Source organism: Chlorella variabilis, assembly GCF_000147415.1.
Source record: "Chlorella variabilis unplaced genomic scaffold CHLNCscaffold_24, whole genome shotgun sequence".
NCBI lineage: Eukaryota > Viridiplantae > Chlorophyta > Trebouxiophyceae > Chlorellales > Chlorellaceae > Chlorella > Chlorella variabilis.
In genome coordinates, this window is record NW_005435064.1 from 595,974 (window position 1) to 612,191 (window position 16,218).

Genomic DNA, 16,218 nt, shown 5'->3' on the forward strand with positions numbered 1-16,218 from the left:
GGGCCGGCAGGCGTACGCTGCCAGCATGCGTTCTGCACGCTCCTAGTTCACCATTGTCTCCTCGCGGCCTCCAGCGGTAGTACCCCAGGCCACTCGTCCAGTGCACCGCTGCCTTCGGGCCGGTGCGAGTGACTGGCGAAGTTTGACTGCTTGCTAGATCCCGTAGAACGGGTTTCAACGCGATATAGCCTCCAGCTGTACTGAAATTGTACCCCGCCTCTCCGCTCCGAGCTCATAAAAGCTCACCACCCCTGCGTTAAAGCGATTGCGATCATTTACAAGGAGGGCGAGCGGAGGCCCGGCAGAGTGGAGTACCCATAAACCGCGACGAGACCCATTCAGTCCACCACTATGCGGCTCAATGCCTCGATGAGCTGCTTGAGGTGGTTTGTGACGCGCGTATCGCCCGTCAGCCCGCCCAGGTCCCCTGCACCGGCAGGATGATGTGGTGATGAGGCAGGTCAGCCGCACCAACATTGGACCAGAAGACCCCGCCTCACCCGTGATGCGCTCAATGTGGTGCAACGTCTTGGTCAGCGTCTGCACGCTCTCCCGCAGCGCCTTGACATTATTCTCCGTGAGCACCTCGGTCTGCAGCCGCTGAATGTCTGCCGCGGCCTCCGCTGCCACCTGCAGCAACGTCAAGAGTGCTAGGAAGCCCGTCAAGGCCTGCAACAGACGCTCTCTTCCAGGCAGTCCAACAATAGCTTGGAATTGAGCGCAACATAGAACACACCTGGGTCAGGGCCTCCACGTTCCCAACCAGATTGCCGGCCCGCAGCTCAGTCAGCAGCGGAAGGATCTGCATGGCATGGCAGCAAGGCCAGTGGCACGGAGGGGCAGGCACGACATGCCAGAAACACACATGCCAGAAACACACATGCCATCCACCAACCTCGTCGCTCAGCTTGACCGCTTGTGACAGCAGCGGCTTGGCATCCTCTATGGCTGCCCTGGCCGACTCCATCGCCTCAAACACGCGGTCCACGCCCTGGGTGTCCATCTGCCTCGCAATCTTGGTGCACAGGTAGACCAGGTCGTCCAGCGCCACGCCTGCAGCAACAATGGTCTTTGGTGATTGTAGTGCTTTGCCAGCAGTTGAGCTGGTTCCGAGTCGGTTGACGCACCTCGCTCGCCACGGATGCGCCCCTGGTGGCACACGACCAGCCCCTCTTTCTCGCAGTCCTCGTCAAGTGGGTTGGCTGCACAGAAACAACATGCCAACAAATTATTGTCGCTTTTCAAGTGACTATGCTACTGGACTCGCTCCAGCCACTCGCTCACTACAGATGCATGCTCACCCTGATACTGCGGCACGGGTGTCTGCGGCGTGATGTCAATCAGCGGCTCTGCAATCAGCCCGCTTTGGTTGGCCTCGATGAGCGAGTTGCGGGGGATGACGGTGGTGGAGTCCTTCATCTCTACCAGCACATCCACCTGCTTGAATGCGTCAACAGAGGCAAGCGCATCCTCAGCTGCGTTGCAGACCCTATGTCAAAAGGCTCGATTGAACACCAGGCTTGCTTGCACGGCAGTCAATAGCACCCACCTTCTCAAGGCTGGGCTGCACCGACAGCACGCCGCCTACCGGCACGCCACGGATGCGCACGGGCGTGCCCACCGTGATGCCACACGCCACAGGGAACTCCAGGATTGCCTGGTAGCCCTGCTGGCAGCATTACAGTGCCAGTTGAGGCAGGGAGATTGCGCACCCAAAGGATGGCTGCCAATCACCCCCCTCCTAGTCAGCAGCTAAACTTGATTGGGCATGCACTGAAAATCAGGCACACCGGCATCACCTGGCCGCGCCTGCCCAGCTGCCCGCCACGTGCCCACGCGATCAGCATGAGCGCGAATCCTGCAGTGATAACAGAGGACATGTTGCGACACATGCAGGGTGGCTTTCAGCAATGACTGTCAACAGCATACGCACCTATGCCTGAGAACACAAACAGCCCGACGCTGCCCTGCACCATGCTCGTGCGGCCGATGCCAAAGTCGCGCAACGGCTTGAGGATGTTGACAAAGAGGCCCGGCTTGGCCTGCTGCTCATCGTCGCTTTGGCTGTTGCTGCTGGCCGCTGCGGGCACCTGCCGGTCGCTGCTGGCGACTACACGAGTGCGCCGCAAGGGGGGCGTCGGCTGCCGCCAGCCGCCGCCGATGAGCTGGGGAGGCAAGCGCCGCGAGATGCGGTGTTGCGCTGGTACTCTGAGCATGCAGCTGCTGTAGGTTGGGCTACAGGAGGGAGGGAGCCTGGGCTGGTGCTGCAGCCATCTCCTCATCCCGAGCCCTCTCACTCAGATCGAGACGGATTTGTGATTTCAATTTGTGTGAGGCGCTGAAATGACTATACTCGCAGCTGGACAATGTGTACGGCAGCGGTTTTCATTCCTCACTCTCACTATTAGTGAGAGACTCTCACTAATAGTGCCATGGCCAAACTAGCAGGACGACACGGGCCCGCGGCTAGGCAGCCTCGACGTTATGCTGCCCTTCTATCAGTGGCGTTGCTGCTCTTCCTCCTGGCGCACTGCCACACTAATTCATTCCCTCCATAGCACAGCAAGTCACGAAGCACAGATTTCCCGTTGCGCTCTGAGTACTGCGGAGCGGCGAGACAAGGTTGCTGAGCATGGCGGATTAGATGAAAGGATTAGATTACCAGGACTAGATGGCAGTCCGGGGCCGCCCATGGGCTTGGATCAGGTGGGAGAATACTGAGGAAGTTGTGTCCAAGGTTCCTCAAAGCAAAGTAAGCCACTGATGCGAAGTTTAACGTGCGTGCAGTATGATTCGAAAATTGTAGAGCGTTTATGGAAATACACATCACACTTACCGCCGCGGGCCATTCGGCGGGGCCTGTACAGCATGGGGGACCCTTCCCGCATGTCGACGCTTCACTCACAAGCTGCTGTTAGGTGTCTTGCCATGTCCCTATGTAGTTGCAGTTTCCTTTCACTGATCAGAATTGGCTGCCCTACTGCACTGCCCTTTATCTCAGGCCCTATCTGTCTGCTGCAGGCCAGCCACTGACGGTGGTGCACCTGGGGGCCTCGGTCACTGGTGGCGCAGGGGCTGTGCATGTGTGCCACCCCTGCAACTGCCCACCTCGTTCTTGTTCCGCTCCTTCAGGAAAAGGCTATGCCACGCGTTTCTGGGACTTCCTTAAAGACGTGTCTCCTGATGCTGCCCACATCCTGAAAAATTCTGGCTTTGGTGGTGGCACCTTAGGTTAGTCTCTCATGCATCAAACACTGATTGCATGTTGATACCTTGAAAAGATGTTGGTGCATGCAGGATAATGGATGTCAGGAATCATGCATGCAGGTCACTGTTGTGTGCGCACGCAACATGGTTTTGCCCTCCTCCACGACGCAGGAACCTTTGTTGCCGCCCATGACGCCCGGCAACTACCAGCACCGCAATTCAACATGCCTGCTGCAGCTGGAATTCGAACAGGCAGTTGTACAGCATCACGGCTTTAACTGGAGAAATGAGCGGCCAGAGGGAAGGCGCGCAAGTGACAAGTGGGGTTGGATAGGGCAGGACGCAGGAAGCTGGGCAGAGCTCCAGATCGACACCAGTGCCTCGATGGAGGTCCGCACGCCTCCATGTCTGTTTTTTCTTCAGCCATGCTTTGCCAAGTGACAGAAACTCTGCTTGTGTTTGCATTTCTTCTTCAGGGCAAGGAGCACGGGGCAGAGTGGAATCGTAATTGCTTATCTGAAGAGCTACCAAAACAAATGGGCAGAGCCAAGCTGGATTGTGTTGCAGGGTGCACGTTAGTTGCCTCCGGCTGGCAGCGGTGTGCGCCCCGTGCGCCTCCATGCGAGCAACCGACTGCCAGTCATGCTGCGTACTCGCAGGATGATGAGCAGCAGCTGATGCATTTCTCTCGAGGTTTACCACGCCTTCTTTCTCGTTTGTGCCTGCCGCTGTCGCTGTCCTGCCTGCCTGCCTGCGATTTTGTTTGCAGGATGATGCACCTTGTGATCTCGCACACCGAGTACGTCGTGCAGGCATGCAGGCACGCTTGCTCAGTCATCATCACACAGCTTTGTTGAGTTGTCATCCAAGCAGCAGCTTTCTGAGGCAACATCATACCGGTAGATGCTGCAGTGGTGCCGCAAGCGGGCGGGTGCTACCGGCATGCCCCTCCCGCTTCCAAAACCACATGTGCTGCCGCAGCCACAATCGGCACATGCACCCACCGTCCTGCGAGACAACGCCAGCGCCTTCAGGCGCCTGCAGATCGAGGCCTTGTCCACAGCAACAGCAGCTTTGGTTTCGAAACAATAACAAAATTTTAATCCACAAGACACCAGCAACATGCACTACCCACTTGTTGCCCTGGGCGGGGTGGCACTCCTCATTATGCTCTAATCCACACATTGACTGAAAGATGACGCACTGATGATCAAGCAACGTTTGGTCTCTGCGCGGGCTGTCCAGAAGGATGTTCTGCGCCAATGGGCCAGGTGCTTTTGCGCAGGCTGTCAATGTGGCTACATACAGTGCCTGCCTCTTGCTTTCAATGGCTGGGAGGTTGGTGAAGCAGCAGCAAGGGTGTTGGAAGCACCGCAACCTGCTGCACCCAGACGGTAAAGCAACCTCCCCAACGTGCGCACCCTTTGCGCCACGCCCACAGTTTGCTCCTCGTTAGTTTTTTTTGCTGGACGATGCTGTAATCCTCAGGCAGCCGCAGCTCCCATCGCCTGCCCCGCTTGTAGGAGTCAGGGATCATTTCGTTTTGTTTGGTGCAGAGTGGGGAACTGTGTTTCAACGCTGGTCCAACATGCCCCCAAAATGCTTGTGTTCCGTCATTGCATTCACCGAGATAAGGATAGCAATGCAAAGCAGCAGCTGCAAAGGCAGCGGAGACCCAGACTTTCTTCGCAAAGTAGTAACCCGTTCAGATCAGATGGCAAACATGGCAAAAACCCGGATGACAGAGACGGATGAGAGATGGTGCTCATGCTGTCCTCTGCTCCAGTGACCCCACATGCGCATGCATTTGAAATGTGAATGACGTCAGGGGCAGCACCCAGAGAAGTAGGCAAGAGGGGGCCCGTGTTCCCTTTGAGACTTGTAAATGGCTTGCGTTCCCTGGCTGATCCTCGCCCTTTACCCTTGGCTGATCCTCAGCCCATTAAAGGAAGTGACGTTGCCATCCCTGCCAGCTTTTGCGGCTGCCGCCAGCATTGCATACCCCAGTTAGATGTATTGGAACTGTCCGGCGGTACGGGCGTTGATGCCATGGTGGTTTGTGGTTTTGGAAATGAACAACTCGCAACTTGGCCATCTGATGCATCACAATTGGGACCCGCCGGCCTTATCGGAGGACCTCAACACCACTGCGCGTCCCTACCATAGTTGGCCTCTGCAAAATGGCCAAGGTAGTCAAGATATCTAACACCACTGGACGAAGGTCTCAACTTGCAGCGTGCGCCTGCGGAGCAGTACTACTCACAACGTTATTATCGCTGCTGCACAGCTCGTTCGGTGTATCCTGGGGGTTGACGCTAACGAAATTGGGTTCAAGCTTTCCAACAATCACCACTACAACGGAATCGCTCGGTGTTTTTTATGACTTTTATCCGCTAGCGTGCAAAGGAGAGGCTCCAGCTTCAGATACTCTCACTGGAAGCTCTTGGATCATTCCCGGTCCCGCAGACACTCAAGCACTCGGGCGGTTCAGTTTCACCGGATGCTGCAGGTGTTTGCACACATTTAAGTCAAAGACCATTCCGGTTGACTGTCTGTGTGTGACATTATCCTCCTTCAATGTTGATATGCAGGGACCGCTATGCATTGTTGGATGCTTTAGCAGGCCATAACTTCAATGGATGGGGGATAGAGCTCGGTGTCGCAAGCGGCAACTTCAGTGCCCATGTTTTGTCCCGCACCAAGCTTTCCCGATTCTTCTCAGTTGACATGTAAGGACTGGGCGAGTCTTGCAGTTTTGGCATATGAAAATTGATATCATTTCTACTCTGCTATCTACTGATCTGCCAGGTGGGCTGGTGACCGTGGCCATAATGATGAACAGCGAGATGGCGCCCTTGGACTGCTGAAGCCACATGGCAGCCGCTCATGCGCGCTATGGAGTCGCTTCGATGATGTATTGCCACTATTTCCAGATGAGGTGTGAGCAGTGATCCTCCTCACCAGCAACAGACACGAGAAGGCGAATGAACCCAAGAAGACTGGGCAATGAACCGCATCTAACTGTCTATATGCAGATGTTTGATTTTGTTTACATTGATGGTTACGCGCACACAGGCGAGGAGAACGGCAAAACCATCATAGACTGGTGGCGCAAGGTCAGGACTTGATTCGTGTTTCATGTACGTTTGTCTTGTGATGGGACCCTGACACTTCGCTCTTGCAGGTAAGGTCTGGAGGTGTGTTTGGTGGGCACGACTATGATCCGCAGTACCAACAGGTGCGCCATCCGCAGTATCAACAGGTGCGCCCATCCACAATCACCCACCGTATGCGCCCACCCATCCATACTTCCCTGCATGAGCAGGTGACAGCTGCAGTGGATCGATTTGTGGAACAACATAATTTAGAGTTGGAATTGCATATCATTGGCCCCGCTTCCCAGAGCAATGAGCCATTGGCATTTAATGACTGTTGCCCCTCGTGGTTTGTTGTAAAACCATGAGTAGCATCAGTGAAGCCAGTATCGAGCTGTGCCCAGGCCTCGTGCGAGGTCCGCCAGTTGGCTTTCAAGCTGTTAACATCATCCTAGCTCGTATCCTCCTTGCGCGCAATTGCGGCTGCTCTGCCCAGCTTCTGGCCACGGCATCACATTCTGATGCAGAGGTCGCCAGAAATGCCTCATGCCACCACTTGGCAGGTTGGCACCGAGCCACCGTCTGCTGAGAGCGCTGCGGCGGAACATGTCAGGCGCAACGATCAAGTACATGCATGCATGTGTGCTTGATACAAGTCACCCGTCGCGTGTCAAATTCTTCTTCTTCTGCTGGTCAGGAACGAGGTTTGTCGCACGGCCGTCTGGCCTCGTTTGTCGAACCTCCTTCTGGCAGCAACTTGGGCCATGGGCAAGCACAACGGCAAGGCCCGCAAGTCGGGGCTCGCCGTGGGCTCCGCCCTGGTGAACCGCGCCAAGAAGGACGGGCGGACAGGCAGCGCGGCCGCCTACCTGCACACCACGGACGCCGCGAGCGGCAGCAAGCCCAACATGCAGAGCGTGATCGAGTCGAACGACCTTGACGAGATGATGGCCATGGTGCGCCGCCGCCGCCGCTGCACGCTCCCCCGCCCCCCAGCACTAGCTTTTCGCCCGCTAATGAGCCCCACCTCCCTGTCTTAATCAGGCATCGCTCGCTGGCAAAGACTTCACCGCCGAGCGAGAGCACGTCATCGTGATCAGCACTGGCGCCGTGGCCACCGTCGACCAGGAGCGGCTGGCTGCAGAGCGGGCAGCGGCAGAGGAGCGCAATCGACACAGGTAGAAGGATATGCCTTTTTCAAACGTCTCTCCATGCCAGGTGGTTGCCCAGCTTGCATTCTGAAGGAGATTGTTGCTGCTTGCAGACTGCGCGTCCCGCGTCGTCCGTCCTGGGATGAAGCCACCACCTCAGAACAGTTACAGGAGCAGGTGGGGTTGGCTCTCTGCTCCCTTATATCGTTGACCTGCCATTGTTGTGCCCCTCGCTAGGAGGGTGTCACAAGACTGGTTGACACACACTTTTTACCATTTGCCACCCTGCCCACCTTGCAGGAACGCGCACATTTCTACCAGTGGCGGCGAGAGCTGGCGTCCCTGGAGCAGGATGAGCGGCTGGTGCTGACTCCCTGCGAGAAGAACCTGGAGGTCTGGCGGCAGCTGTGGCGTGTGCTGGAGCGCTCCGACGTGGTGGTGCAGGTGTGCGGGAGGGTGTGGATGCTGCTCTTGGAGCAGCGGATGGTGATGGGTTGGGGCGACAGCAGGATTGAGGCATGCCTCAACATCGTATTGCCCTCCTGATGCAGGTTGTGGACGCGCGCGACCCGCTGACCTACTACAGCGAAGACCTCGAGCGCTACGCACTGGAACTGCACCCCACCAAGCGCTCGTTGCTGCTCCTCAACAAGGCCGACCTGCTGCCAGCGGCGCTTCGCACGGCGTGGGCTGACCACTTTGATGGGCTGCACCTGGACTATGCGTTTTGGTCGGCCAAGGCGGGTATGGACGAGCACTCCTCAGGTGGGTGGTTGCGTGGCACGTGCGCGGAGAGTGTGCATGTGTCATTATTGCAACAAGCACCTGCAGGCTGTCACCTATGTGGCTACATTCCATGTGTGCCTCTTGCTTTCAATGCCTCTGTGGCATGCAGATGAGGATGTGCAGGCAGCAGCCAAAGCGCGGCAGCGACCCGGCACAGACACGCGCGCCCGAGTGCTGGGCGTGGATGACCTGCTGGACCTGCTGGTGCAGCGAGCGGCTCAGGCAGCAGAGGATGCGGAAGCACAAGGCGTCGGCCGGGTGGGTGGCCAGAAGTGGGGCAGCGAGCAGCTTGGTAAACCCTGGCCTCGGTTGCTCAGTGTTCAAGATCTGAAAAGCGTTGATACCTACACACAGCCAGCCCACCTCCCCCTTCCCATGCGCCACCTACCTTTGCGGCAAAGCGAATGTGCTGTGATTCTGCAGGCCAGCCGCGGCGAGCGGCTTGTTGTTGGCCTCACTGGCTACCCAAACGTTGGCAAGTCATCCACCATCAATGCGCTGTTTGGCTCCAAGAAAACCGCCGTGGCGCCCACACCGGGCAAGACCAAGCACTTCCAGGTATTTGAGCCTAGATTGACTAGTGGAGGTGGATCACATGGTCAGTCACACTGGATGGACGAGCAACAGGCTGCATATGTCACCATCGCCCTCTGGCATGCCACCTCGCTGTTCTGCTGTGCAGACACTCAACGTCACCGCCAATTTGTGCCTGTGCGACTGCCCAGGGCTTGTGCTGCCCCAGTATGCACATAGCAAAGCCGAAATGGTGGCAGCAGGTCCGTCTCTTGCTGCAAACGCATCACGATAAACGAGCAAAGTTCCAGCTGCGGTTGCATGGCATACAGCCAAGTCTACCTCGTGCACCTGCTGGCACACCCATTTGCTGCCTGCAGGTGTCATCCCCATTGACCGCCTCACAGACGTGCGTGCTCCGGTGGAGGCGGTGGCGCAGCGCGTTGGGCGGCGCCAGTTGGAGAGTGTGTACGGCCTGCGCCTCCCGCCGCCAGGGCACCAGGAGGACCCACACAGGCATGTACCACTTGTGTTCCTGGATCAGGGATGTGATCCGCTTGTTGCTGCCAACTGGTGCCAGTTCTTTGCTGTATGCAGGCCGCCCACTGCCATTGAGCTGCTGCGGGCATTTGCCTATGCACGTGGCTGGGTGGCTGCCTCAGGTCTGCCAGACGAAACGCGAGCGGGCCGCCGCATCCTGAAAGATTACGTGGATGGAAAAATATTGTACTTCAAGGCCCCGCCTGGGGCGTTGGTTGACGAAGAACAACAAGGTGTTGTAGCGAGGGAGGAGGTGGCGAGGGTAGATGGTGCAGCGGGTGGGCAGCAGCAGGGTGCTGCGCAGGCACCTGCAGCAGCGGCCAACAGCAGCACCGCAGCGGCAGGAGGTTTGGCGGATAGGCATGCCGCGGAGGATGAGCAGCAGAAGCAGCACCACCAGCAGCGGGAGGATGCGCCTGCATCAAGCAGCAGCCACACGGTGCAGAGAGGTGGTGCAGCAGGAGAACCTGCAACCGGCGGCGGTGAGGCAAGCAGCGACATTGGGGAGGTGCTGGACTTGGACGAAGGAGATCTGCTGCTGATGGATGATTTGGACATGGGCGGCACGAGGGCCAAGGCAGCGAGGCCGGCTTACAAGGTGTGTGCAAAACATAAGTGCACGATCAGGCGGTCCACACCTCTTTACCTGCTCGTGTAGCAGCGACAGCACTCAGCACTTGACTGCCGCATGCTGCCTCCCACTGAGTGCAGTTCCACAAGAAGCAGATCCGTAGCAAGGGCTTGAGGGGACAGAAGAAGGACGATGCAGCGGCAGGTTACGATGGTGCTGCCATCGTCCAGGGCAAGCGTGGCGGCATTGTCCAAGTCTAGCAGCAGTACTTCACTCAGTTCGAGGCTCTTTCATTGCATTTGTACATTAGATTGCTGGCTACCTCACAACGCGTGGCTAAACAAACAAGCTTCAGGCTGTTGCAGCATGTCGGCGCCTGCCCGCCTGGCGCCCGCCTGGCAATGATGCTGGCTGCACATTGCGCACATGTTCAATGGAGCAGTCAGCATGGTAGGGTGCGCTCGTTTGACGTCCTCCTGCTCCCCTCAACACAAATGATCTGAAGGCCGAACGTGGCTCAATCATTCGCTTCAGCGCCCTTAAGCAGCTGTCGGGAGCCTGATTCAAGCGGCAGCAGCGACTTGCAGTTGAGCCCTCTCAGCCCGACCACTCTACCTGGGCCGCGGCGCACAACCGGCGAGCAGCCAGCATCGCCTGCAAAGTCGACAAGTTTGAGCATAGCCAGGGCCTCTGGCACGCCCACCCTTTGCCGCCGTTACAGCAGGTGAGCCGCCGCCGCCCAGATATGTTGCCGCGCGGAGCAGCTGCAACCCAGGTGGGCACGTGGCAACTTGGCGGCCACCTTCACGTCGCCCGCTCGCCCGCTCGTGTTGCATGACACGACACACACTCTGCATTGACGTGTCACTGTAAATGGGCGTGCAGTTGTGGAATGAGCGTCATCATCGAGACCAGCAAGGGCGACCTGGTGTTGGATCTGTACGTGGACGAGTGCCCCAGGGCCGCCACCAATTTTTTAAAGTGAGACCGTTATCCTGGGCCCACCCCGTGCAGAACACTCATATTACCATTTTTGGGTGTGTGTCACAGTGCAGCTTTGGCGCGACAAAATAATCTCCTTGGTCACTTCTTCCCTTTACTCAACTCACAGGCTGTGCAAGATCAAGTACTACAACAACTGCCTGTTTTACAACGTGCAGCGCAACTTTATCGCGCAGAGCGGTGACCCCACCAACACCGGCAAGGGCGGCGAGTCCGTTTGGGGCGTGCTCTATGGCGAGCAGGTGTGATTTTGCAGGGACCTGTTCTTTGGTAGTTGCTGATGCGGCACAGAGACCTCCACACAATTGGGCCTGGTGCCTCCACACTGCAGGCGCGTTTTTTTGAGGATGAGATTCACCCCAACCTGAAGCACATGAAGAGGGGCCTGCTGGGCATGGCGGGTGAGTGGGATGCTATGGTAACAGTGCCCTGGCTGCGCTCTCTGGGCCCTTAAACATGTTACTGTTTTCAACCTCCGCACATGCTATGCAGGTGCTGGCAAGGACATGAACGGATCCCAGTTCTACATTACCACTGGCGAGGACCTGCACAGCCTGGACGGAAAGGTGCGGTGGCCGTCAGCAGTCCAAAGTCCATGCTCGCACCGTCAGCACCAGCATTCCATGCTCGTGCTGCCTTCTCTCATTCCAATCAGCTCCCAGGTATCTGCTGCAGCACACCATCTTTGGCGAGGTTGCCGAGGGTCTGGACGTGCTGGAGGCCGTTGACACGGCGCCCTGCGACGATGATGGACGCCCGCTGCAAAACATCCGCATCCGGCACACCATCATCTTGGATGACCCCATGCCAGACCCGCGCGGCTTGGAACAACACATTCCCGATGCCTCGCCGCAGCCCCAGGTGTGCGTTGGTGACAGACAGCTGGCAGCATGTTGGCGGCTCAGATAGTTCAGGCTTTGCACTCAGAGCACCAATCAACTAGTGGCGTGTGGTACCACAGCTGGTTCAAATGAACGGTTTGACTGCCTGTCTAGTCTGTAGTTTGCCGACGATGGGCGATTGGAGGATGACTGGGTGCCTGAAGAGGAGACGCGGGACCTGGATGAGATCGAGAGGGCCAACAGGTAGATAGTCAGGGGTTGGTGTGCTTTTGGGGAGACTTTAGCTTGCATCGTGAGAAGGTTATCCACCCTCGCTCACAGATGCTGCCTGGCTCTGTGGCTTCAGGGAGAAGGAGGCACACAACCGCGCGGTTGTGCTGGAGATGATTGGGGACCTGCCAGAGGCCGACGCCAAGCCGCCGCCCAACATGTTGTTCATCTGCAAGCTCAACCCGGTGACCACCGAGGAGGACCTGGAGATTATTTTCTCCCGCTTCGGCACTATTACCTCCTGCGACATCATCAGGTGAAGCGTGGCATGGGCACGACTCCATCGCTCTTCTTCCCGCTTGCCCACTTCTGTGATTGGTGAATTGTGAGTGAATCTGGCTGTGAGGGCGGCCAGCACAGCCAGTGCATGCTAGTTCACATGGTTCCAAGTGTTCCAGACGTGCACAGCACACCCAGAGATGATGCCATGAGACACCCCACTGCCATGCAATCTGCAGGGACTGGAAGACGGGCGACAGCCTCAATTATGGCTTCATTGGGTTTGACAGTGAGGAGTCATGCGAGCAGGTATGATTGCATTCATGACCTGCCATTCTCCTCGTCTGCACACAATGCATTTAATGTGCCCTTGCTGATGCTAAAGCAGGCGTACTTCAAGATGAACAACGTGCTCATCGACGACCGGCGCATCAAGGTGGACTTCTCCCAGAGCGTGAGCCACCTGTGGAAGCAGTTCAAGCGCTTTGGGCGCAAAGGCAACGTGGATCTAGCATCAGAGGCAGACACACACCAGCGTCAGCAGGCGGATGCGGGTGGGGCCCAAAGCCTAGCAGGGGCGCATGTAGCCTGGGTCCGGCCTGTGCGCGATTTTTGTGCCATCCTTAATCGAGTTTTATCTTGGGTGTATGCTGAGCAAACCCTGTGCCCCTACCCAGCGCCTGTGCAGCGCCTGTGCCCCTGTCCCTGCATCTCTCGCTGCAGGGCCTTCGGGGAGGTTTGAGCTCAAGGACCGCTACCTGCCCATGAGCAGCCAAGAGCGTGGCGGGAGGCGTGGTAGGTACAGCCTACTGCTTGGAGATGAGCAGGAGCAGCTAGTACAGGTGGGCTTACAAGCACTGAGCACCTTGCCGCAGCATTGGCCAACATGGAAAGGAGGGGAGGGGCGCATGCGCATGAGCTTCAGGAGTGCTTCCCTTCAATTGCCTAAAAAGCATTTCTGGTGTGTTATTCCAGGTGGCGGATAGAGAGCTGCAGCGTCAATCACGTAACAGGGATAGGCAGCGAGAGGAGGCTACGATGAAGAGGCAGAAGAAGCCGCATCGCGAGCAACGGCCTGAGCGCAGCCGGCAGCATCATCATCGGAAGTCGCGCAGCAAAGAGCGCCGCCGAAGTGTCGAACGGCAGCGGTCACGCAGCAGGGAGCGGTGGCAGCGGCAGGAGTGCGGCAAGGATAGGCAGCGGAGCCGCAGCAGAGACCATGGTGGATGACGTTACGGGAAGGAAGACAGCTGCTACATTTGCATCGTTGTGCTGCGTCTTTGCGCATCAATTGAGCTGTGAACAAGGCGGTTGAGCATGCCAGTTCCTCAGGAGGCAAGGAAATGGTGACGGGGTTTCACTGACTGAAGACTGTTTTCTCACGAAGCAAACATCGAGCTCGACAGCCAGGCCAGGCTCCAAAGGCTGACCAAACCTAATTGTGCCCGGGTGAGAGTGATGGGGGCTGGAGAGGCAGGCCCAGCGCACTCAACAGCTCGACAGTGCCACCGCTGCCATGCTCAACCGCCTGTCGCCACCTGCCGCTGCGTTTCGCACACTTGACCTTGTAATCGAGCTTGAAGATGGACTGCCGGTAGCGCTTGACACTTTCTGGGATGTCCTCCCCCTGCTGCGCCTGCAAGAAGAGGGGCGCGGCCAAGTAGCAAGTGGGCCGGCATACTCAAGTGGGTTAGGCAAAGTCAAGTGGGCCAGGCAAAAATCCTCTCGCTGCAATGTGGATGGCACATGCCTGCCACAGCAGCCACACAGAAGCATGCGCTGGCGGGAGCTCAAGAGCCCTGCACAATGAAGATGGCGCCAGGCATTAGTGCTCTCGTTCACTCACCTGCAGCACGCTGCGCTGCGCCTCCAGCTGCGCAAGCGCCTCGGCGCATTGCTGCGAGTCGCCAGCAAAGTACTCGCGCGTCTTTTCTATCAGGCGGTTGAGTGAGGAGCGCTTGCGAAATGGCCAGCGTCCAATGTTGTTCACGCGGCAGACCTTCTTCAGGGTTGTCACGCCCACGTGCAGCTCTGCCGCGGCTTGCTGCATGCAACATGAGAGGCCAGGGCAAGTACGCAACAAATGTTGTGCGATTAGATGGTCGGGGAGTGCGGCCGGGTTGCATGATTGCTGACCAGGTTGCCGTTGTCTTTGCTGTCTCCATCTGGCATCAATCCCTGCATGCCTCCTGCCCTGACTCGCACCTGAATTGGCATGTCAAAATAGCCATTTTCCTCCAGAAACTCGAGTGAGAGGCGATTGTCCGATAGCTCATCTGCTGCCGCTGCAGCCACTGCAGAAGCACTGGCGGTGCCAGGCCTGCTGCCGTTGCCGTTGCTGCTGCAATTGTGGGTGCCAAACTGCTGCTGCTGCTCCAGCTCCTGGTCACGCTGCTGCATGATGTCGCTGCTCATGGCCAGGGCAGCAGCCACCCCATCTGCGGTCAGTGTAGCATAAGTAGGGTGCTTGCCGCCGCTGCTATTGAGCATGCCCGCTGCTGGCAGCTGGCATGTGCCAGCGCTCTCACTGCCTGCCGAGGTTGTGGGCTCCGCCTTGACCAGTAACTGTGGCATTCCGCAAACGCCGACAGGTGCATCACTGCACAGGTGCACAGGAGCAAGGTACCAGCGGTTTACATGAGCTGAAGTTAAGTGCTGGGATTCGAGCCTACACACTGCTGCGTACAGGGGTTAAATCCATTGCCCCCCCCACAAACTGCTATCTTGCCTGAACCAAACTCGGCTGACTCGTTCCAAGCCTGGCCCACCTGCCATGCAAGCAATGGCCCCGCGCACCTGTTGCTGCCTGCCTGGGTCTGGTTGAAGTCTGCCACACCTGCAAACTCGCTAACGTTGGTGGGCAAGCTGACAGACAGGAAGTTGCTTTGGAGGAGGGGCGGCAGCGGCACCGGCTCGATGGGCAGCGCCAGAGAAGGGGCAGCGGTGGCGGCTGCCAGTGACGCGCGCTCGATTGATCTCAGCCTGCAGCAGCAGCGACGCGACAGCAGAATTAAGGGTGCTTTGCTCGAAAGGACCCCAGCAGCGGCACTGCGGTCAAAGCTCCGGTCAACGCATCAGTCGCACCCCGGCCTCGCACCTGGGGCCGCCCCCACCACCCTCCTCTGCATCCTCATCCTTGCCCGTCAACCGGGGCGTCCAGCCGGCCAGCGCCGGGCTGGCGATGTGCGGACTGCTCAGCGAGTGGGTGCCGACAGCCAGGTGATCGCCGCCCAGGGCACGCAGGGTGGGAGTGCACAACGGCGCGCGGTGGTCATCCAGCCGCGCAAAGTCGGGGGCCAAAAGCGTGGCCTCGCAGACGGGGCTGGGCGACGTCATGGATGATTGGGTGGACGGGTGCCGCGTGATGGCCAGCGTGCAGCAGTTTTTCGGCAGAGGGTGCAATTGGAGGCGAACCGCAAGGGGAGGCGAAACGGCTCCACTTGCCGCGTGGCACGCATTATACTCCAGCGCGAAGTACAGTCGAATAACTCACCCGCGTGTCTACTCTCGTCGGGGACGTTGACACCACCCAGGCTGCAGCCAGCAGCGCCCACGCCATGGAGCCGAGCAACCAGCGGCCGACGCTGGCCCTGCTGGCGCTGCTACTGGCCTCCGCATGGCATTGTGCAGCGCGGAGCCCAGGGCAGGGGCAGACCAAGCCAGATGGCGCTTCTGCGCCCACGCCGGCGGCTGGCGGCAACAGCGGCGGCACGAAGGCGGCAGCCGGCAGCAAGCTGCCCATCCTCGACATTGTGCTCAACCTTTTTCGGGAAGACACGAATGCTGGCGGGCAAATAGACACCATGCTCAGGGACATCCTCAACACAACCCTGCAGCATTGGAATAATGCCACGGTGGCGGACTTCAAGCCCGAGATTTGGCTCTACGTTAAGGTGCTGCAGCAGTGCCGTTGCTGCGCCGATGCTAGCACTGGGTCCTGCTGCGCTGTGCCGGCCTTGGCTTTTCTGCACTGATCTGACTGCTCTTCTTCGGCCGGCATTGGTGGCACCTGTGTGCTCACA

The 16,218-nt window shown here is 58.2% G+C and overlaps 4 protein-coding genes across 4 annotated transcripts; 2 read left to right on the plus strand and 2 right to left on the minus strand.

Moving 5' to 3' along the window:
• Positions 1–263: 263 nt before the first annotated feature.
• Positions 264–2,305, minus strand: CHLNCDRAFT_37045 (hypothetical protein). Its single transcript, XM_005844222.1, has 9 exons — positions 1,934–2,305; positions 1,800–1,858; positions 1,550–1,666; positions 1,302–1,437; positions 1,128–1,202; positions 896–1,053; positions 737–802; positions 501–630; positions 264–427 (listed from the first exon to the last, which is right to left on the minus strand). Exons 1-9 carry the CDS (start codon positions 2,280–2,282, stop codon positions 339–341), a joined length of 1,179 nt encoding a protein of 392 aa, XP_005844284.1. The 5' UTR covers positions 2,283–2,305; the 3' UTR covers positions 264–338.
• Positions 2,306–7,540: 5,235 nt separating this feature from the next.
• CHLNCDRAFT_7626 (hypothetical protein) lies at positions 7,541–9,515 on the plus strand (the record flags this gene model as incomplete). Its single annotated transcript, XM_005844139.1, has 7 exons — positions 7,541–7,630; positions 7,754–7,897; positions 8,005–8,197; positions 8,487–8,797; positions 8,922–9,015; positions 9,133–9,283; positions 9,350–9,515. Coding segments are annotated over 7 exons (1,149 nt in total), but the record flags the coding sequence as incomplete, so codon positions are not given.
• Positions 9,516–10,326: 811 nt separating this feature from the next.
• CHLNCDRAFT_56335 (hypothetical protein) lies at positions 10,327–13,510 on the plus strand. Its single transcript, XM_005844140.1, has 11 exons — positions 10,327–10,587; positions 10,749–10,844; positions 10,975–11,107; positions 11,197–11,266; positions 11,358–11,431; positions 11,541–11,726; positions 11,868–11,950; positions 12,054–12,233; positions 12,436–12,505; positions 12,585–12,698; positions 13,172–13,510. The coding sequence occupies exons 2-11, from the start codon at positions 10,756–10,758 to the stop codon at positions 13,424–13,426; spliced, it is 1,254 nt and encodes a 417-aa protein (XP_005844202.1). The 5' UTR covers positions 10,327–10,587; positions 10,749–10,755; the 3' UTR covers positions 13,427–13,510.
• Positions 13,511–13,631: 121 nt separating this feature from the next.
• CHLNCDRAFT_54703 (hypothetical protein) lies at positions 13,632–15,532 on the minus strand (the record flags this gene model as incomplete). Its single annotated transcript, XM_005844223.1, has 5 exons — positions 13,632–13,832; positions 14,043–14,240; positions 14,402–14,795; positions 14,993–15,178; positions 15,294–15,532. The coding sequence occupies 5 exons, from the start codon at positions 15,530–15,532 to the stop codon at positions 13,632–13,634; spliced, it is 1,218 nt and encodes a 405-aa protein (XP_005844285.1).
• Positions 15,533–16,218: the final 686 nt, after the last annotated feature.